General features: G+C 38.1%; 1 protein-coding gene across 1 annotated transcript in view; it reads left to right on the top strand.

Annotated features, from left to right (window-relative positions):
- PLEKHO2 (pleckstrin homology domain containing O2) overlaps nucleotides 1-22,365 on the top strand; it is a 1,330,687-nt gene that overhangs the window by 431,654 nt on the left and 876,668 nt on the right. Inside the window, exon 3 of the mRNA XM_044078679.1 lies at nucleotides 15,021-15,137. Within this exon, the coding sequence (XP_043934614.1) occupies nucleotides 15,021-15,137 (117 nt within the window). The remainder of the gene's footprint in view (nucleotides 1-15,020; nucleotides 15,138-22,365) is intronic.

The following is a 22,365-nucleotide window of genomic DNA, read 5'->3' as shown; positions in this document are numbered from 1 at the left end:
AACAGACCTGTTCTCAGCCTGCTCTCAGTGTAAGTGGTCACTTACACTGAGAGCAATGCTATTGGAATTGGGCCCTAAGTTATTGTATGAATATAAAACTTGATCTTGTCATTCAGATTATTGTACGTAATTAGATTATAAGTAGGAGTTTTCTGATCCCACACTGATAGAATTGTTGCATGTCCACAAAAGAAATAGTATTAGAACTACCTGTACTAAGGATCTAAACCTTGTTTTTGACATAAACAAGGCATGTTGAAATGACAGGTATATGTCACAAAGATTGCCCTTCTCTGGAACAGCCTTCCCATGCATATGAAGCAAAGCTTATCCGTACCCATATTCAAATGTAATTTGGACCAGTGGATGGGAGTAGCAAATTTCCCCATGGATTGGCACCTATGTGATAACTGCCTGTGAACACTGGATGTGTACAAGCCTATATAATAACTCATAATTCTTTGGAGTACTGACACGTCAGCAGTATTATGGTAAATTTGAAGTAAGCCTGGCTAGGCTTAAAGTAGCTCTTGGGCTGAAAGCCTTGTAACCACCAATGAAAACTATAAACCTATGTTAGTTACTGCAATTGTCTGATAATTGGAAATATGGTCTGGCTGTCTGGACTTATCTGTTTAAAATTTGTAAATAGTAAATGTCTTTTGGCTTTTCTCAGTTAGGGGTCGCCACAGCGGAACTCCGGTCCGCTCATGATTGGCAGTGGATTTTTACAGTGCTGAGTTGCCAGCCCAATGCCCAACCTTCAAAGAAGGCATACCCATTCACGCATGACACCATTGCAAAGCTGCTGCAAATTGCTGTCTTAATTTTTTTCGTGATTCTGTTTCTTGGTGCGTCTTCCATCTTCCTTTATTAATATTATTTCTCCATTCTCTTTCTGTTTTTTTGTACCCTTCCCCTTGTTAAATGTACTAGTCTAAAAGGCAGTGCTGTATAACTACCCATCTGTCTCATCAGGTTGTAGGACATGTTTATTTTAATATGGTTAATAAACCATTAAGATGTAATTTGTGAAATCAGAAAAAAATGCAAAGTAACCACTAATGAACAAAAAAATGGCACACATGGAGCTGGAGAGCAGCTGATGCACTAAAAACAAGGATGATACCACCAGTAGATTCAAAGTACAAACAATTTATTCCACACAAAGTATATACACAAGCTTTCGTCCCTGCTCAGTCAGGAACTTCTTCAAATTAATTCAGTTAGTAAAACACACTTCATTTAAATACTAAATAGGCACTCAGTAAAACACACTTCATTTAAATACTAAATAGGCATACAATCAATCCTAAAAACCATGCCCCCCCCCCCTTTTTTTTTACTACACTGCTAGTAAAATATATCTTAAATAATAAATAAACTTTATCTCATCTCTAAAATACAATGTTGTTGTATCTTTCGGCTTTTCCCGGTTAGGGGTCGCCACAGCGGAACTCTGGTCCACTAATGATTGGTAGTTGATTTTTACGTGCCGAGTTACCAGCCCTGACGCACAACCTTTAATGAAGATATGCCCACTTACACATGTCTCCACGCAGAAGACGGTCTAGCTGAGAATCGAATCGGACAGCGTCTTACTGTGAGGCGACAACGCTACTGCATCACCACCACCGCAGTACATCTCTAAAACATTCACTAAAACAACTATTTCAATTTTATTTTTAAAATATAATACACTTAAAACATTTCTCAGTAATTTTCATCTTTCCAGAGCTTTTAGTTTTAAAAAACATGCAAGTGAGAAACTGTCATTTAATCCTGGTCATTGCAGGGAATTCATCCTTAATTGCCATAGGGCTACTTGTTTTTCTAATATTAATGCCCATGGCCACCCCTTATATCTGGTTTTATTGTCTCCAAAATACCAAATTTAAAAGTATGGACAGGATATTCAATGTTATGTCTGGCTAAGGCATTTGTTTCTTTCTTGTTCTTTATATCTCTTACATGTTCGTAAATTCTACTTTTTAATTTCCGCTCTGTTTTGCTATATAAAAACATGGGCATTTTGTGCAAACTGCGCAATATACTACTTTCTCTGTTATGCATGAGCCTTTACTGGTAATCTTCACTATGGTATTGTTGATGTTAAATGAACTACCCTCATAGATGTAACAACAATAATTGCAGGTCCCACATTTTTTCATGTAGCCATTTTGTTGGTTCACATTTGTACTTTCTAAAACATTTTTTATAGTTCTGCCTTTTTTATATACAATAGTAGGTAGTTCATCTACTATATTTCTGGTGTCCCTATTATTAGTTAATATCACCCAATTTTTAAATAGGATGTCAGCTACATTCTTACTACTTTTATTAAAAATTGTGATGAATGCACTATTGAATTTCTTCTCCTCAGATGTCTCAGTATTTTGACCTATTTCTTGAGTCTGTGATTATATACTTATGCTAGTTATGACCTCCCTGTCATTCCCTTCTATTTCTTCATGTTGTTTTTGATCTAGTAATGGCTTAAAATGTCCCCTCTCTCTTTTATTATACTATTTTATTTATTTATACTACTTTCTCTGTTATGCATGAGCCTTTACTAGTAATCTTCACTATGGTATTGTTGATGTTAAATGAACTACCCTCATAGATGTAACAACAATAATTGCAGGTCCCACATTTTTTCATGTAGCCATTTTGTTGGTTCACATTTGTACTTTCTAAAACATTTTTTATAGTTCTGCCTTTTTTATATACAATAGTAGGTAGTTCATCTACTGTATTTCTGGTGTCCCTATTATTAGTTAATATCACCCAATTTTTAAATAGGATGTCAGCTACATTCTTACTACTTTTATTAAAAATTGTGATGAATGCACTATTGAATTTCTTCTCCTCAGATGTCTCAGTATTTTGACCTATTTCTTGAGTCTATGATTATATACTTATGCTAGTTATGACCTCCCTGTCATTCCCTTCTATTTCTTCATGTTGTTTTTGATCTAGTAATGGCTTAAAATGTCCCCTCTATCTTTTATTTACTACTTCTAACATCACACTATTTATTAATGAATTGGGATATCCCCTCTTCTGAAACGTCTTTCAGGCGATCACATTCATCTAGGAAACTTTCAAATTCAGATACCATTCGTGCAGCCCTTACATATTGACCTTTTAATACAACTTTCTTTTGCTTAAATGGATGAGAGCTACTAAAATGTAAATAGCTGTTTGAATATGTTGGTTTTCGGTAAATTTCAGCTTTAAACACCTTAGATACTCTATCTTTTATTAGCCTCACATCTAGGTATGGTATTTCATCAACTCCAACCGTATGTGTGAATCTAAGAAAAGGGGTCTCACCTGGCCCCTCCCAGTACATAAAAATTTCATCCAAAAATCTCGTATAACATATACAGTGCAAGAAATAATTTGAATTAAATAAATATTTTTCTCCCACTGTAACATTACGATGTTAGCATATGTCCCACCACAAGCTGAACCCATTGAGATGCCTTCAGTTTGCAAATAATACTCTCCTTCAAATAGAATAAAGTTGTTATGCAAAACAATACTTAATAGATGTTCAAAATTATTAATTTTTACCTGCGGTACATTCTTTTCCAAAAGATACTCACAAAACCATTCTACCCCTATCTCATGAGGTATAACAGTATAGAGGTCTTTCACATCTATAGTAATAAAATAACCACCTTCACTATAATCTAATTGATTTATTCTTTGTAGAAAATCCCATGAGTCTCTACAGATACTTTTCTCTTCAGATACAAACTTCTTTAATCTGGTGTCTAAGTACTTTGCTATGGGTTGTATGGCAGAACCACGGGCGTCTACAATGGATCTCATTGGGGGGTCATGTAGATCTCTATGCAGTTTAGGTAAACCAAATATACAAGAGACTTTTGGGTGGGAAACAAGCATGTAATTCTGTTCTTCTGTAGAAATGCTTCCCTCTATAAAGAGGTCATTAATTTCATTTTTTTATTTTATTCAATGCCCCATTAAATTCATTTAGTGATGCCCTTTTATAGAAGCACCCTTCAAGTATATTTTTCAGTTTTATGTTGTACAATTCCATGCTCATGATACCAACCCCACCTCCCTTGTCTGGTTTCATTAGCCTGATCACTTTATTTCTTTGAATAGACCTTAATAACTCATTTTCATCTGTAGACAAATTCTGGGCTACATCCATAGAATTCAGGGTATTTATGCTACGAAGATCAATCTCACAGAGATGTTCAAATAACTGTAGGGAGGGGTGTATGGGAGGGTTATAAGTATTTGATACATACCGGGGATTCCCTGTATAACTGACATTCTGAAACAACATATTTAAATTCAATTTTCTAACAAAGAGTTTCAGGTCTACCAGTGTTTGACTAATATTCAACTTTTGTTCAGGTACAAAAGATAGACCCTTAAAAAAAATATCACATAATTTCTTACAGATAGGTACATCAGAATAGTTAAATACTTTAAAGTCCTTTGTGACGTTCTCAATGATTGTGGGATATGGTCTAGGATTTTATTCCAGGTACGGTTCCTCCCTCTGTAATGCCCCCTCATGTTCCCCCTCTGATGTTGATTGTAATTGCCTCCCCCCCCCCCAGTTCGTTTGAAGGGTTTCCTTCTGGAATGTGTTCTGGTTGTTCCTGGCTCTGAGATGTTCCGAGCGCCTCAGTTGTGGGAACTCTTCCTGCTGGTCTAAAAAATAGTCACCTTCATTTTCATTAGCTGCCAAATTATTTCTGTACCTACTATCCCACATTTGTGAATGTGGGAGTTCTGGGTACGCGGAATTATTGGCATAATCAACCCTATCTCTTTCAATCTTTTTAATTTTACAATTTTTTATACCTTCCAATTGACTTTCAGTGCTTTTGAAGATGTGGTTACACTCATACAAATTATTTATATGTGATATATTATTAACAATAAGTTTATCCAGATCCTCAGCCTCCTTACTAAGAGTTGAAATATCAGTTTGGTTATGTTTAATAACCAGCTCAAGGTATTCAAACCCATGATGATCAAACATATTAAGCAATTCTTTGTGGAAGGGGGAATTACAGACCAAACCTGTTGGAAACCGCCACATTCTGAGCCCTTTGGGTACAATTTTTAAACGTAGGCATTCTTTAAAGTACATATTGTCCATCTGCAGTTTTTTTGATTTTCAAAAGTAAACTGTTTAACTTTTGTAAGCTATTGAAATAGTTGTTACTTACAGGTGTAGTATCAGTTCCAAGCAAAAAACTCCCATCCACGTAGCCATTCAGTAATATTAACAGCTTCATGTCTATTAACAGAGCCATTTATCCTACTTGAATTCTGGTCTCCAGCATTCTGATTTGATTCCCTTTGTTCCCTATGTTCCTGTGATGTTGATGGCTGAATGCCATCAATATTAAATCCATTTTGGTTCCCTGAGATCAATCGTTGTGTCCTGTTGCTTGTTTGAGCTCCGGGGATGTGTACTTCCTGCTCCATTATGGAACTAGATTGACTGTTAGAATCAAGCTGCCTTCTCTCAAGAATATCCAAACGCTGCGTTAATTTGCCAAGTGAGCTATTCAGCTCAGCAAGTGTTTGGCTAAATAGCATCATCGAATCTCCCTCCTCAGTGCCAGAAGCCATCAACTCAGAAAAAAATGCAAAGTAACCATTAAACAACAAAAAATGGTAATTTGTGAAATGCTGCTTTCCCATTCTAATGTAATTAAGAAAGGAGAAGGACAAGTTAAGTTTTTGTGAAAAATCCCATTCTCTGATTAATGGCAATATTAGGTATATGGAAGACTGCAGCCACCCACATAGAGAGTTCACACTACGTTTAGACAAATTTTCATTGACAGTCTTCTGGTTCCTATTTTGTGCATTCTCTGTTAAAGTATATTGGTCATGTTCTGAAACAAGTATACGTAATAAACCTTTGGAGATGGATGTAACCTCCTTGCCATAAAGACTACAAAATTATACATTTTTTATGCATAAAGTGTGTTATTTTTGCATTCTATTTTGCTGATAAAGACAACTTCCTGATTTTTTTTCTTGCTGCTGAAAATCCCTGTATTGACTTCATGAAAGATTGAACCCACAATGCCTCATTACCTAATCCAATATGCAGGTTACTATATTTCCATTCTAAATGCATCAGTAGTAGTTTCTTACTTTCTAAAAAGACAATTTGTCAATTAGTTCTTTTATGTGGTACACCTCACTTCGAAAATCAACATATTTGATGATTTACTAGCGAAACTGCAATGTAAGAAGCTGCTCCACTAAAGAGGTAAATAGGATTTGGTTACCCATATTTTTTGCAGCTGTGTGTAAATCATTGTCCAGTACCTACCACGGCATCATTTTATGGATGTGGTTATAATGAAAAACTAAACAGACATTAAACTAAAAAAAAAACAAACACACTACAATTTTCATTTGTTTTTTTCAAAAACACTTGCAAATTTCACAGAGTGCTTTCACTATCTGGGGCAGCACAGTAGTACAGTGATTAACTTTGCCACCTTACAGCAAGAGGTTTTTCTGGTTTGGTTCCCAGCTGGGGTGCTTTCTGTTCAGAGTCTTTACATCCTCCCTATGTCTGTGTGGGTTTTCTCTGGGTACTTCCGCTTCTTTTCACATCCCATAGATGTATATGTAGTGTGTTGGTGCATACATGGTGTGTGTGATATATCATTGAACACTTAAAAAAGTGAACGATGAATAATCAACCCCATGTAAGTGAAAGCTTACAATCTCAAAAGCTCAGAACAGTGATTCTGTTCCAAAAAAAAAAAAAGAAAACAAATCTGAAAGAATACATAAAGTGGGGGGGCTTCACTCCCCTACACCCACCGATGTGGGGGGGCTGTGCCCCCCCACATCCCCTGCTTAAATATACCAACTCTGAGATAGCACTACTGTACTGAAAACGGCAAAGTAATGGAAGCGGCCAAGCAAATTCTTTCCCTGGGAAAGAATTCGCTTAAAAGACGCTTCGCTATTTTGCCTTTTCATTGTTTTAAGTTCGACCAAGATGCATGTGTTTCTTTGATATAGAAAAAAGGTGTTACAATCTACTTCCATTCTCTACTTGCATTGCAAACTCTGTGAATGGCAACAGATATTCATTGAGTCACTGCTGGCATTTTATGTGACTCAAGAGCAATAGGTTGTACCAGTACAAACAGACTGTCAGTCTGTGCAGAAATAGTGCTGTTGTTTTTCTGCCATATAAACTTTCAAGTTGCTGGTACCACTTCCACGATTTGCTTGGTATGTTAATCCTTTATGATCCTACTGACTGAGCTGTCACCATTTTTGAGGGTTTCTAGTTTGAGTAATTCTGGGAGGTCTGGGATTGGGTTTAAATGATGCCATGTCTGTTGCTGTATCACCAGTTTAGCAGCTGCAAAGCAAATTAAGCTAGGAAAGAAAATGTATGGCCCTGTACATTGAAAACTAAATAGGGGTTCTGTCACAAGCCATCTTGAGCCTTTTAATTGTGGAGAATGGTTGTCTCCTCCCAATAAGCTAATGTTAAGTAGATTTTAACACTGGAGTAGAAATTGTTTCCTCAGTATTATAAATGTTGAGTTCCAGTTCTCCCCCCACTGACCCAGTTGCTCTGTAACAAGACAGATGGGGTTCCCTGCACTATCCTTATCATAGCCTCAATCCCTAAGCCGTAAACAAAATATGATCAAGTGTAGAATGGTAACACAGAGACCATGACTGTCTTTTGTGGCTATTAGATTCAACCAACACATCATCCATTCAAAGGCAGCTCAACTCCCCAAAATGCAAATGTTCTCCCTTCCAGTCTGCCTTCCCAATATTTTCTAACATCCTCCAATTCTTTCTTGGATTTATCATACATTATTTTATTTGTTTGTTTGTGTCTTTCGGCTTTTCCCGGTTAGGGGTCGCCACAGCGGAACTCCGGTCCGCTAATAATTGGCAGTTGATTTTTACATACCAGCTTGCCAGGCCTGACCCACAACCTTCAACGAAGGTACGCCCATTCACGCATGTCTCCACGCAGAAGACGCTCTAGCTGAGAATTGAACCGGACAGCGTCTTACTGTGAGGCGACAACGCTACCGCAGCACTACCATCGCGGGTTATTATTTTATATAATCTATTAATTATTCCTTTTTTTAACAGCAACCTCTGCACTAGACATAACCATAAACTCAAACCAGTCTCTAAACTTAGCCCTTAACTTATCTCTGAAAGTAATCTTGGCTAATATTAACTCTAACCTTAACTGTAACTCTAGCCTTAAACCCATCCCTTACTCTATCCCTAAGTGAAAGTTAATCAATAACTCAAACCTAACTATACCATAAACTTAACCCAAACCGTAATACTAATTTCCTCACAAATCGCAGATGTCTTCTCCAAATTCTGCAATTAGTATAACACACTAGCGTTTGAGCAGATATGTACCATTCAAACACGTTGAATTGACTGAAAAGACTGGATGAAGCTGCTTTTAAATCAAGCTGCCATTGAACGACCATTAAGCACTGACTTCTGTTCTTCAACTTCTTTCTAACAATCAGCTGAGTTCTTTACTGATTATCAGCAGATGTGTACTGACTCTTGACAGGTTTCAGTGCAATGAGTAAATTACTATATTTTCTTTTTGTCTCTTCCTTATCTCACTTTATTTTATACATCTTCAAGTAGCACTTGTGACATGGTCCTTTAATTTGGGAGCAGTTATTTATATGTGCATAACAATAAATTATTTTGATAATGTTCTTCACATAACCATCTTTCCTTTTACATCTGTCAGTTTCCAGAAAGTACTAACAGAAGAAATAATGATCTAAATAATTTATTTTGTTTGCATGACAGCTACAGTCAATAGTTTTCTAAAACACTGAGCTGTAACTACCTCACTGTTGTACAAGGAAAATATTGAATAGCTTTTCTAACTGTGCACATATCACTACACACAAGTCTATTTGCCATAAACCCCACCATCTGCAGTCTATTTCAGACTTATTTTTTTTGTTTCATCATCATCATCATCATCTACTCCCTTTTTTTTCACATTTTTTATGTGGGGTTCAGATTGTCACATCAACTGTTGCTATTTCTCTGAAGTCAGTTTGACATTTTTACCTTCTTCGACATCATGCCTGACTGTCACAGATCTTTCTTCTCACAATCCATCCGTCTTTTTGCTGCATGCCCTCAATTTGTTTTCCCTTCTTTCTGTTTGTCCCAAATCTTTTTCACTAGATTGTCTTGTGCGTTCCTGTACATGTACCTGAACCATCGCAATCTGTTCTCGTTGATCTTCTCTGCAATTGGAGTTACGTGAGCTTTTGCTCTAAAGTCCTTATTTTTGTGTCTGTACTACAGTGTGCATCCTGCTACAGATCTCAGGTTTTTCATATCCATCCTTTTGAGCTCCCAAGTTTCTTTACCGTACAGTAGTATTACTCTCTGTTCTGTTTGTAATCTGCTATTCTACTGTTAATGTTAATCCTTGTATATTTAGGTTCATAGATTTAACTATTAATCTTACAGCCTATTGGCCTTCAAGAAACTTGACAGCTGTAACACCACGTTGATATTTCTTGCTTCCTCTGTATGCAGCAGCTTTATTTTGAATGAAGTAAATGAGTAAATTGTTCTGATATAATACAAAGCTCATTACATAATTTTGGATGGTGTTCTGCAGTGCAGCTATTACTTTGCTGCAATTATTGATATTCATATTAAGTATTAAGCTCCTCTGATAATTGTTCTCCCAGATGTACATTCGAGGTATAGACTTTCTAACAGAACCTGATCAGAAATTGTGATGTAGACCAGGTAGTTGTCATAACTGCATCTAAATAACCTATGAGGAAGAGAACGTTATAACAGTTTCTAAATCATTTGCAAATAGTTCAAGTTTTCCAGCACTTACAACTTTCTCATGGCCAATGAACACCACTGGGTGCAAATGGTTTTGACACAGCCATGACAAGCAGCTCACACTGAGAAGTTGCTAGGCTGGCAGCAACTGCAACTATCTTGGCCAAATGAAGAGTAGATCTAAAAGGCATGATTTTGCCTTTTATAATGTCTCTCTTCGCAGCATCAAGTGGCTTGAAGTTGCAGCAGGTGACTTATTTGAAAGCTAAAGAACAGAGCACTGCATTCAATAATAGGTGAGCTCAGTGAGGTATAAAATAGTACAGTAACCACCCTGGACAGAGTAGACATGCACACTTTAATTAAATGGGCTGCAAAATATGCTTTTTGGCTTTCATAGATATATACATGCTTAAGTTTGAAATTTTGTTTACTATTACCCATTGATTTTTAGTAGTAATGTACTTTTCATAATTTTTTTTTTTTTTGGGGGGGGGTTCTGGTACATGCCAACCATGTGCCTCATTTCAGTCTATTGACCTATTTGTTTCTTACTGAATGAGAGCCGTTCCTGGCCCATTCATTCAATGTGAAGCAGAAGGTGATAGCAAAGACCACCTCCAGACATCCATCTTGGCTTTTCTATTTAGGCCGCAACCCCACTCCCTGGTAGCTGAAGTGAGCATTTGCACAACTGCAGGGGTCTACAGTACCCTCTTCCAATCCAAGCACATTTAAATGCATGTAGGGTAAGTGCTACTGTCCCCAGCCTGGTAACACTGTTGCTCATATTGCTAGTGAAACCATAACGGGCACCAAGTTAGAAGTTTGTTCTGTGGCAGTTTACTTGTCTATAAGCATCTCTGTGACCCACCAGAATGGACAAGCAGGCATCAGTCACTCCATTCCCATTCTGTCTGTGCACCTCTTCTAGTACCCATGCTGCTGTTCGAATCTGGGTCATCTGGGTTATAGTCAGGGCTTTATTTCTGTATAACAGAAAGGTGAACCATAATTATCATTGACCTGTTGTCAAGCAGCATGTTGCTACATTTATTGAAATTGAATGACAGATCACTACTACTACACATGGGTATTTGTTTTTTGTAGACACCTTGGAGAACTTCCCCATTTTTATTGACGTAATCATGTTACTCATTTCCAAACATCACCATATTTCATTATCCAGTCCATTTCCAAATTTTATACCTGAAAATTACAGTAAAAAAGATGTAGTCTTTGTAGACAGCCCTGTGGGACTCCAGTGGTAAGTCACATTAAGCTGGGCATGTACCTCTCTTCTAGTCTGACCTGTTGGACTGTGCTACTTTTTTCCTCACTGAACTATATGGACTGGCATTTAATACATTCAATGTCAATATGAGAAGCCTACAGTGTCATAATTTCAGAAAATGGCACAAGAATGAAATATGCATGATTTGTCCTTACAGAACACTTAGCACTAAATACCTAAAAGAATGAGTTTGATTTTGTTATTTTGGATAAACTCCACTATGATGCCTTTTATGATTTTACATAGAAGACTAGTCAGACTTGACACTTCTTAATTCAGACATCCTTTGTGAACTGGCACCATGATAGCCTGTCATTATAGACATGTGACATGCCCATTTAATAGTGTTTTGTTTAATATGACTGATAGGGAGATGGTTATGTTTTCCTGTTATCTGTATTGCAAGCACATTGTATATACACTCTGTGTTACAAGCACATGGTATATACTGTACAAAAAAAACACAATTCACTTGGTGACTTCCTCTTTCCTGGCTAATATTTGAAACTCCCTTCCTCTCTGAGAAACACAATAATGACCAACTCTTTTAAGGCGCAAACAAGAGAATGCATGAAATATACCTGGCTCTGTACATGCACAACTCCTGGATGCTAAACATCTTGCACCTTACTTTCTCTTTTTCTTTTGAAACACTACTCCTTTAGTTACTGGTCCAAAATATTCTCCTTTGTCCTTCTACCTATCTTAAAACAGTCTCTCTCACCTCTTAATACTAATCCTTCGTTTTCTTCCCGTTCTCTGTTTCTATCAAGGTTATTTCCAAATATATTTAATAGGTTTTTTTGCATGATGCAGCTATTAATTAATGATATTCTGTTTAAACGTTGTATATTTTCTGACTACTTATATACCTTTGCTACTATCTTCTTTATGTAATATTTTTTTCCCAGTGCTTTCTACCCAGAAAAAAGTTTCATAGCTCATGACATGGTGCTGTTATTAGTTAATGATACAGTATTTAAATTTTGTATATTTACTGATTGCTTGTATACTTCTGTTTACTGTGTTGTTTATGTAATGTTAGGATTTTTTTTGGAGCTTTTCTCCCTGGGCCTCCACTGAAAAGGGTAGCCTTCTGCCATTCAGATCATCCCAGTAAACTAATGCAATAAATAAATAAAATAATATAGTTTGGTCCCAAGATCTTGAGTTTTTAATTGTATTTGTACCAGCAGTTATCCTACCTTATAGATATAGCAAGAATACCTGTCATTGTCTCCTAACACAGTCCTAACACTCTGCCCCAAGTCTTTATGTATTGCTAAGATTTCAAACATTTTCTGTAAGATGATTGCTGTGTAATGTGACAGAATAATCATGTCATTTTATATTGATAGCATCTTACATTGTAATTAAAAAATGCCTTATTACTTATTTCAGACATTGAGCTTTGCAATTAGAAAGGGAACATTTTATTAGGTGAGTAAGTAATTTAATTTCTTTATTTAGTCTAGATTTTTTGAAAGCTGGATAATAATCATTTTGTTCTGATTTGTATCTTGCTCAGTTTGTGACTCCACCAAAGTTTTTGTTTGTTTGTTTGTTTTACCAGTATGTTCTCATGAATGCATATATTAATGATACCATAGAACTCACTGGCAGTATCCCAGGCAAATTTATTTGGATGACTGGAAAGAGTATCTCAGTCTGTTTTTGTACGTTTATCATTTATTGCATGATAGTTTCCATTATGTATACTATGTCCACTAAATCTAGGAAGGATGATTTATTTATGATTCAGTTTTGAAATGAGGGAAAGATGATGTCATCATGATCTATGTTAATTTCAGATGGCAAAACCATGAGTGGGGATCATCTTAGATTTGTCAGTATGATATTTAAAGTATTGCCAGCTGTAGGTAGATTTTATACTGTTTCATACTGGGCGGGGCAGTGGTGCAGCAGTTAGCGTTGTCACCTTACAACAAGAAGTTCTCCTGTTTGACTCTCGTCTGGAGTGCTTTCTCTGTGGAGTCTGCATGTCCTCCCTGCATTCACATGGGTTGCCTACGGGTGCTCAATTTCCTCCCACATTCCAAAGACATGCATCTGGAGAATTTCTCCCTGGGTCTGTACCGAAAATGGGCCTTGTCCCTGTCAGACTTTCTCAATAAACAACTGTTAAATAAATAAGTTTGTTTTATAAAGTTTTGACTAACATTAATATTTGGGTGTATTTACTTGATGTTGAATAGTTTAAGCAGCAAGTAGTTAAATAGTTAAATTACCCATAATGATATATTTTATTGAGTCATTGCTTTTATATCCTGGAATTTAATCCAAATATCTTCATGATCCTTTTGAGATGTAGACTGTATTTAGTAGTTTCCTGCACATTATATTCAATTTTGATATTTATTACTGTATAAACAATTTATCGTCCAGTACAGTTTTCTTAGTTTATAGCTTTTATTTGTTTTAAAATATTGAGAAACTGCTCCCATCACAACAGAGCTTCACAGAGAAAGGAGGTATAATCTGGCATTTGTGAAAATGTGATAAAAAATTTTTAATCTTTAAACTGGGTTTCCATACTGTTATAAATACCAGTATCCTCTAAGTAGAGAAAGGTTTTTAAATTTTTAAACCACAGGTATTTAGCAAAGAGTTGTCTTCACCTCTGATTTTTTGAAAGTATTAGTAAGGACAAAGATAAGGGGCATACACCACTGCCTACCTGGACCTTGCCGAGATCTTAAGCAACATCCTAGTGACCTATTCCATTTTTGTCCAGATTCTGCTGCTTTCCCCAGTGGAGAGTACTACTTATTGTAGAGGTATGTGCACAGTTTCCCTAACCAGCATTATATAGTATATATTTTACTAAGATAATGAATTTCCACTAGCTGTCTTGATCCCTCTATCTAAGTTTTTCCCAGGGTTGTGCATGCCACATTGTACAGCACAGAAACTCCACTAACACTGCCACATTCTAATAACTTGACCATGTATTCATAAGAACATATTTTTCACATGACAACACATATTTGCTTAGTTTTAGACAGTGATATGGCAGCCTACTAATGCTCAGAATTTATTTTATAAATCCCACCACAGTTTAAACCATATGTGTATATATTTGCAAATTACATAGTTCTCTGTTCTGTACCTATATGTAGCTTTCTGAAGGATCATTTATTTCTTGTGCTATTTGTTACTGCAGATGTTTATGCCACTGTATGCTTTATTGTACCATATTTCACTGAGTCTCCCTGTAATTAGAAATATTTAGCAAAAGCAGTTTTCCTAAGACGGGTTTTGTATGCAGGTGGGAAAATCTATAGTTTTTATCGCCATCTTTGACAGAGGATTAGGCTGCTGTGTTACACTACTGTCCTGAGCTGCTGCCTGCTGGCACTTCCTGGAAAATGCCACGTTACTCTAAGACAGCTACAGGAGGGAACTAATCCCTTTCCCTTAAAGAGCAATGAGTTTGGATTTTATTCTTTAATTTACAGGATTATCTTCATGCAGTGTGTGTGTGTGTGTGTGTGTGTGTGTGTGTGTGTGTGTGTGTGTGTGTGTGTGTGTGTGTGTGTGTGTGCATGTGTGTGTGTGTGTGTGTGTGTGTGTGTGTAGTAGTGGTGGTCTTTGCACTACTAGAAGTCAATATGATAGATTTTGTTTTGAAAGTACCCATCAGGAAAACGATTGTATTCATTAAAATAGTTTCATCAAACTGAAATCATTACATCTTGCTTTAATAATCTACAACTTTTACATAAAAAGCTTTGTATGGACTTGTATTCTGTTTTTTCCTTTATTTGCACATTAATAATAGCTCTAGCTAAATGACAAATTATTTTTTTTTCTGCTTTTTTTCTGGCAGGAGTCCGAAAAGTGTATTGAGACAATTGAACTAGAAAAATATGACAAATGTCTAGCGCTACGAGGAGTTTTAAAAAAGAAACCTAAGCTTATTTTGGTTCGTGCTCTGGGAAATAAGGTAGGAAAGCACTTTGGTGTTGTTTCTGCTTGTTTCATCATGTGTTAATTTACTTGTTATAAAAGATAAAGAATGACCCGGAGGTTCAGCCCCTGTATACTACTCATCATCTTAACTGTGCTCATGTGAACCCTTTCTTAAAGTCCTTCTTCCTCTTCCCTATACAGTGTCTACAATTGAAAACAGTACTGCAAGCATAGTCTCGCCATGCTAATAGGGTGATATAATCATGTACATTCTCCCCCTTGAATTTGTTTGATTGCTATACATACCAATTTCTTGCAAACATTTTCCTCACCATCTTACTCTGTTTTTGGTGATTCTGTGATCAGAATGCCAACATCTTTTTCTGCATCCCTCCATTTCCCATACCCTTCATCTACTTAACTGATATATTTTGCCAGAATGGAGCACATCTCATTTATATACATTAAACCTCATTTGCCACCTCTGTATTCATTACCTAAATTCCTTATGGTCCTGCTCAAATTGGTCCTGACCCCACATAATCTTCCAAGTCATTGGATCATTTTTGAGCATATTAGTAATATTTTTCATCTCCTGTAGTAAGTCTGGCATGTATACAATAACTAAAATGGGTTCAAGTACTGATCATGTCATGTTCAGTTTGTCTGTACTCCTTTATTCACCATCTCCAGTCCAGACCATCACCCTCTGCTTTCTTTCTTCCTAATACACAGTTCTCTACTCATATTGCTTTATTTAGTTCATCCCTACCCCCTCTTATGTTAGCTTGGTTATCTTCTCTGGGAATTGTAATGAATTTCTTAGTAAAGATCACATAGACTATGTCCACTGGTTTTCTTTTCTCTGTCTCTTGTTACTCGTCCTATCAAAAACTGTGACAAGTTTGTCTAATGCAGTCCTGTGGTAATAAAGCCATCATAATGGATATGTTTTGTACCATCTTCAGACTTACTACTCATGGTACTTTTCCGTCATCGGGGAAACAGTCGAAATGCGTGAATGTACACAAAACATAGAACCAGCAAGGTCAAACAGCATATCTTTTAGAAAAATTATGTTCCTCATTTGCAGTCTGACTAGTATTAATGCAGGTTATCAAAGGATATAATGGAAATTAACTGCCATAACTTCTGCCCCAGCAATGAAAGAGATAACAGTTTGCTCGCCATAAGTGCATCGTCGTGTGTATGTGGGATCGGCGTTTAAAGGGCTGCAGTCTATCAGGTGACTTTAATTCCATATTGCTAGTAGAAAAAAAAAGGAAGATACTAGGTATCGGCAGGACAATGTTGGTCTCAAAAAACAAGAACATCAACACCAAGAATCAGTACAGGATTACAAGTATCAGTGACTCACTATTTGCTTCAAGGGATAATGGAAACTAATGTTACAGTAAACACATGTAAGAAGAATGGATGGCAACCACGGAAGAACTGATTCTAAATTTTAAAAAATTTATATACATATATATGTGTCTGTAGGACAGCGGCAGTTTCATTGTCAGTCTAACCAACAAAAGCAGACACAAAAAATAAGTTTCAGACTACACCACTTACGTGTCTGCTAGCAGCTTTCACCTGAAATAAAAAAAAAAAAGTCACCCTCCATTCATCACAATCAGAAAATATGTTAATTTTTTTGTAAAATACACATATTATGTGTATATAGCACTGAGCAACTGTAGAAAGAACCTGTAGAAGGAGCTTCACGGCAATTATGTCACCTCTTAGACAAGAACTAGTTAAAGAACCGTTAATGTAAAAACTGCCAACTATTCAAAATGAAGACTTACGAAGAAATAGTGTCAGACCACCAGGTATGACAAACTTCTATTACAGTGAGAGTGACATAAAGACATATGAAGTGAACCAACATCTGTTAAACCTTGTTGGTTCTGTGTTCTGTGTACATTCGCAGCTCAGCAACTGCATTTTCATTGTTGTCCCGATAACGGAAAAGTACCCTACTCACTATCCTGTCCTTAAGAATTCTTTCCATTTTTCTTCTTCACAATACCCAACATGATAAGTGGCTACCATTGGCTTTTACAGGACTTCTAAATAATTTAAAAATAATTTTAAATTGCTTTTTACTGCTTTTTTAATTTTGCTCAACATTGCATTTAACTTATATTTTTCTGAGGGATCATGCTTTAATTTGCCATAATTAATATTTTTATGAGGATGGTATAAAGGGGTAGACCATTTGTTGATGACATGATAGTTTAGCAGCTGAGGTCACTCATTACCAGATTGCTGTAGAATCTAACACTATGTGTAGGAATTTAGCCAGAATTTTTGGAACTGTACACTAAATTCCAGAATATCGCCTCTTCCCTCTCCAAGTGCAACTCCATAATGTACTTTTCTGGGCATCACACCTTTTCAGTACTGAGAAAAGCTTTCCTGAAATGACAGACAGATCTCCAATTTAGCCAGTCTGGCATTCTGAGGAAGCTGGCAAACAATATCTATAACTTAATAAAATTAAATATACCAGAACTGTTTTTCTCAGTTTCCATTTCAGAACATCCCATTGCATAAAAATGAATTATTCAAAAGAAAAAAAAAGGAACTGGGTAATATCCTTGACTCTGTGCTGCATTATTTGAAGATGAGCTGTTTCTGTGCCCTTCATAGACCCATAGACTGTTACTAGGCTAATGACCCAAGGGGTCTTTCTAAACCTAGCCAAGTTTTCCTGAAAGAATAATGATGTCTTGTATCCAGATATGACATTGAGGGACAGGCATTTATAAGCTACTTCTGTCCATAATGGACATGGGTGCCAGGCCTGGTGTAAATATCCTATTCACCATCCACTTTTCTAGGTTGTGCTTAAACTGGGTAACAGACAAACTCAGCTTCACATGGATGGGAAGCATGTTCCATAGGAGGGGCAGACTCTTTGACACATATCAGTCTCTCTAGCATGTTCTTTTTATGTCACAGACAAAATTCAGGTCCTTAGACCTTATATTTCTGATACTGTTTGACTTACAAATATGTAGGAGATTCATAAATGTGAGGTTTGCAGATGCTTTATAAGCCAGACATAGATCACCCCTCAGCAATCTGTAGGAGACTGACTAGAGGGAAAGGGAAAGGTGCTCTGCATAAGGCAGGCTTTTTATACCTTGTATTCTTTTTGAGTCATGTTACTGCCATCCTGCATTTAATATGATTGCAGTTTTAATACTTTTTGCTGAAATGACCATATTTGTATATACAAAAAAAAATGATTTTTCTTGAGTTCCACTATAGCATTCCGGAGAGCTTTGAATCCTTCCTAATTTGCTTGTCTCGAAATTTGTGTGTTTTGTCCCCATTTTGGTTGCTGTTTACTGTGACTTAAGTTGTACTTTCCTTGCTACCTGTATGGTTATTTTGAGGCTATTATGTCCATCGTTATGTATCAAATGTTAGGCCACTGAGTGTTGTGAAAGATATTGTGGCATTTCTGGCAGATTGTTATTGTTAGTGACTGACATGTAGTGGGACTTCTCTTGCTTTTTTATTTTGCTCAGTACTGAGCTATGACCAGATGGCTTAGTGGTTAAGGTCCTCAATTCCCATGCACACGGTACAAGGTTTGATCTTGACCTCCAACCAATGCCTGTTTGGAGTTTGCATGTTCTCACTTTGCATGTTCTCCCTGGGGCATTGTACTCAATTATGGGCCTGATGAGGGATGAGTAAAGAGGCACGATGACCTCCCCTGATCTAGATGTGAATCCCTTCATGATTAGGTGGGCTATATAAAATGTTTTTCTAACCACTTTGGCCACGTGGTTGTCAAATGAGAGATTGCTATCAACTTGGGTCCCCAGGTCCCTAATTACTTCTTCCGTACTTAATGGGTTACCACCTATGTGGTAATTTGTGGGCACTTTGTTTTTGCCAAAGGGGATGACTATACACTTTTGGCATTTAGCTTGAGGCCATGGCTCTGGCACCAGTTGTCTGTTTCTATGAGGCCCTTTTGGAGGATGCTTGTGTTGGCTGGAGAGTCGATTATGGCACCCAGTTTGCAGTCATCTGCGAACTTGGTCAGCCACAGTCCTTCCGTGTTGGCCTGTACCTCTGAGAAATATATACCGAACAAGAGAGGTCCCAGGACTGAGCCTTGTGGGATGCCACTTGTAACTGGTTTGGAGTCTGACATGGCTCCAGCAATTCTAACCATGTTGGTTCTGTCCTTGAGCCAGTTTGCAACCCATCTAGTGACATAGGGGTTTATATTTAAGCTGGTGAGCTTATCTATAATGCCCGAGTGGGGTATTGTATCGAAGGCTTTTGTGAGGTCCAGGTAGGCTGTGTGGACCACCTTCCCCTCGTCAATGGCCTTGGTGACTCTTTCAAAGAAATCGGCCAGGTTTGAGGCAGGATCTTCCCTTAACAAAGTCGAACTGGGTAGGATCCAGTGTCTGTAGGTCCCCAATATCTTTATTTATAAAGTCCATGATGATCCTTTCCATAGCTTTGCAGACCAAGCTAGTCAGGCTTATGGGATGATAGTTTCCAGGATCCATTGAGGCACCACTTTTGTGGAGAAGGACCACTGTTGCTGTACGCCACTCTTTGGGTACGTATCCTGTAGTAAGGCTGAGATTGAACAGTAGTTTTATGTTTGGGTTTAGCTCTTCTTGGAGTTCATGTAGGACACAGCCCGGGACACCGTCTGGTCCCATTGATGCTGTGTTTTTTGCTTTGGAGAGGGCGGCTCTTACCTGAGCATCTGAGATGTCAGGGGGGCAGCACTCTGCTGGTATAGATATTTGCCCTTTTGGTGGTGGGGTGGGGGGGGGGGTTGCGCTGAACCTGTCAGATAGGATGTTGGCAATGTCTGTGGGTTCGGTGTATTTTTTGTCATTTTGGACTAATTCTGAGCATATCTGGGAATTCCCACCCAGGTTCCTAACATAACTAAAGAAAGCCTTGTGATTATCGTTAGTGTCCTGTTCAATTTTTCTCTCGAAGCTGGCCTTAGACGATTTTATGAGTGCCCATAGTTTTTTGCTAATACTGATCAGAGATGCCTTCCCTTTTTGGGATTTTTCTCTGTCATGTAGTAGCTTCCTCCTTCTATTGTATAGTTTGTTTATGGCTGAAACGTCTGAAACGGACGAATAAATGGGGCTGTGGGCAGCAGCACAGACTCCACATGGTGTCCTATAGGGGGAAGAGTTGTACAGACCAACCGCTTTGGGCATGTACTGTGGTGCACAGTACCTCAAGATAGGAGAACATGGATCACAGACTGCGCGCTGTGGCAGGGCTTGCCACTCGACGGTGTCAAATATGGCTCTAGGTAATTCGGTCATGTTAACTAATGTCGACAAAAAGTGGGTTGAGGACCCAGCCTAGTCTGACTCATGCCTGGGACACATGCTAATGGTGGGAGGGGTATATATGCCCCTGTTGGCCAGTGTGTGCCCACCATAAAGCCCAGCAGCCTTGAGTCAATAAGCTACTGGCTGGCCGGTGTCTAGTTGCCCAGCCTGGGTTACCTGAGATAGCTCTGTTGAGCGAAAGCTGGACATAAAACCAACCAACCTGCTAAACATGAACTGAGAGTTGCTATACATAATGTAGGTTCATGGACAGGATGCAGCTTGGAAGTGGATGACATGATTATCTGGAGGAACCTGGACACCCTATGTATACAGGAAACGAGATGGAAGGGCAGTGCAGCAAAGCCACTTGGCTTGGGATCCAGATTCTACTACTCAGGTAGAGGGCAGGCTATAAATGTTGTAGGAATTGTGGTGAGAGAGGAGCTTCAGAAGGCAGTAAGGGATATCATCAGAATTAATGACAGACTCATGGCGGTCAGACTTCAGTGTAATGATAGGGCAGTATTCATAATCTCAGCCTATGCCCCACAGCAGGGTTGTGATAGTGAGGAAAAGAGTGCATTCAGACAGCAGTTGCAGGACCTACTAGATAAAGCAGGACAACATGAATTGGTGTTAATAATGGGTGACATGAATGCACATATCGGTTCAGACAGAACAGGATATGAGGACTGCCTGGGTCCACATGGGTAGGGCAACTGGAAGAAAGAAGGAGAAACCATTCTAGACTTCTATCTGGCAAATGGCTTGATAGTAGCCAACAAATGGTTCAGAAAGAGAGACAGTCACAAGATCACATACAAGAGTAGACATCATGCAACTCAGGTAGACTTCTTCCTAGTAAGGAAAAGGCACTGGGTCAGAATCCATGATTGCAAAGTCATCCCCAGTGAAACTGTTGGCCCACACTAGTTGACACAATCAGCTGCAAGCAGTTGTCAGAGTAGGCTCTAAGGTCAACAGAGACCAGGCTGAAGACCTGGAAGTTGACTGGAGAGAAAGTACAACAATTTAATGAATTACTCAGGGCTCTAGCACCCCAAGAAGAGGAGGAAATAGTTGGAGTTGAAGAAGAATGGCAGCGCCTAAAAACAGCATGTGTTATGAGTACAGAAAAGATATGTGGCTGAGGCAGGTATGGAAATAAGGAACATAAGGAAAGCTGGTGGTGGAATGCAGAAGTCCAAGAAGTCATCAAAAGAAAAAAGGAGTGCAGGAAGAAGTGGGAGATAAAAATACTGACCAGGCTAGGAAGGACTACTGGTTGGCTAACAAAGAAGCTAAGAAAGAAGTTGCAGTAGCAAAGAATAGGGCACTGGAGAAACTCTACCAACTTCTGGAAAGTGACTCAGTAAGGATCACAAAGAAACTATATCAGGTTGCAAGGCAAAGACAGAAAGATAAAGAAGATAGATACCCTTCATAATAGATTCCAGCAACAACCTGCTCACCAGCCCAGAGGACATCAAAGGCAGATGGAAGGAGTATTTCCAGCAGCTTCTGAATGAAGAAACCCCCACAGAAGCTGTACTGTCCCAGAAATAGCCTATGATGAGAGGAGAAGAAGAGGAGCCCACCCTAGAAGAAGTAAGAACAGCACTAAGGAAGATGAAGTCAGGGAAAGCAGCAGGCTCAGATGAGGTCACAGCAGATATGATAAAGATGCTGGGTGAGATAGGGGAGAAATGGCTCCTGAGAGTACTAATAGCAATGTGGAGAGAAAGGCATATCCCAGATGACTGGAGAATAAGCATACTCGTACCAGAGTACAAGAACAAAGGGGGCATCCACAACTGTGGGCAGTACAGAGACATCAAACTCCTATCACATTGCATGAAAGTTCTGGAGATGGTGATTGATAGCAGAGTAGTAGAATGTAAGATG

Source organism: Protopterus annectens, chromosome 7.part1, assembly GCF_019279795.1.
Source record: "Protopterus annectens isolate FY-2018-M chromosome 7.part1, PAN1.0, whole genome shotgun sequence".
Taxonomy (NCBI): Eukaryota; Metazoa; Chordata; order Ceratodontiformes; family Protopteridae; genus Protopterus; species Protopterus annectens.
The sequence above is the reverse complement of the archived record's forward strand: the minus strand, read 5'-3'. Positions and strand labels throughout refer to the sequence as shown.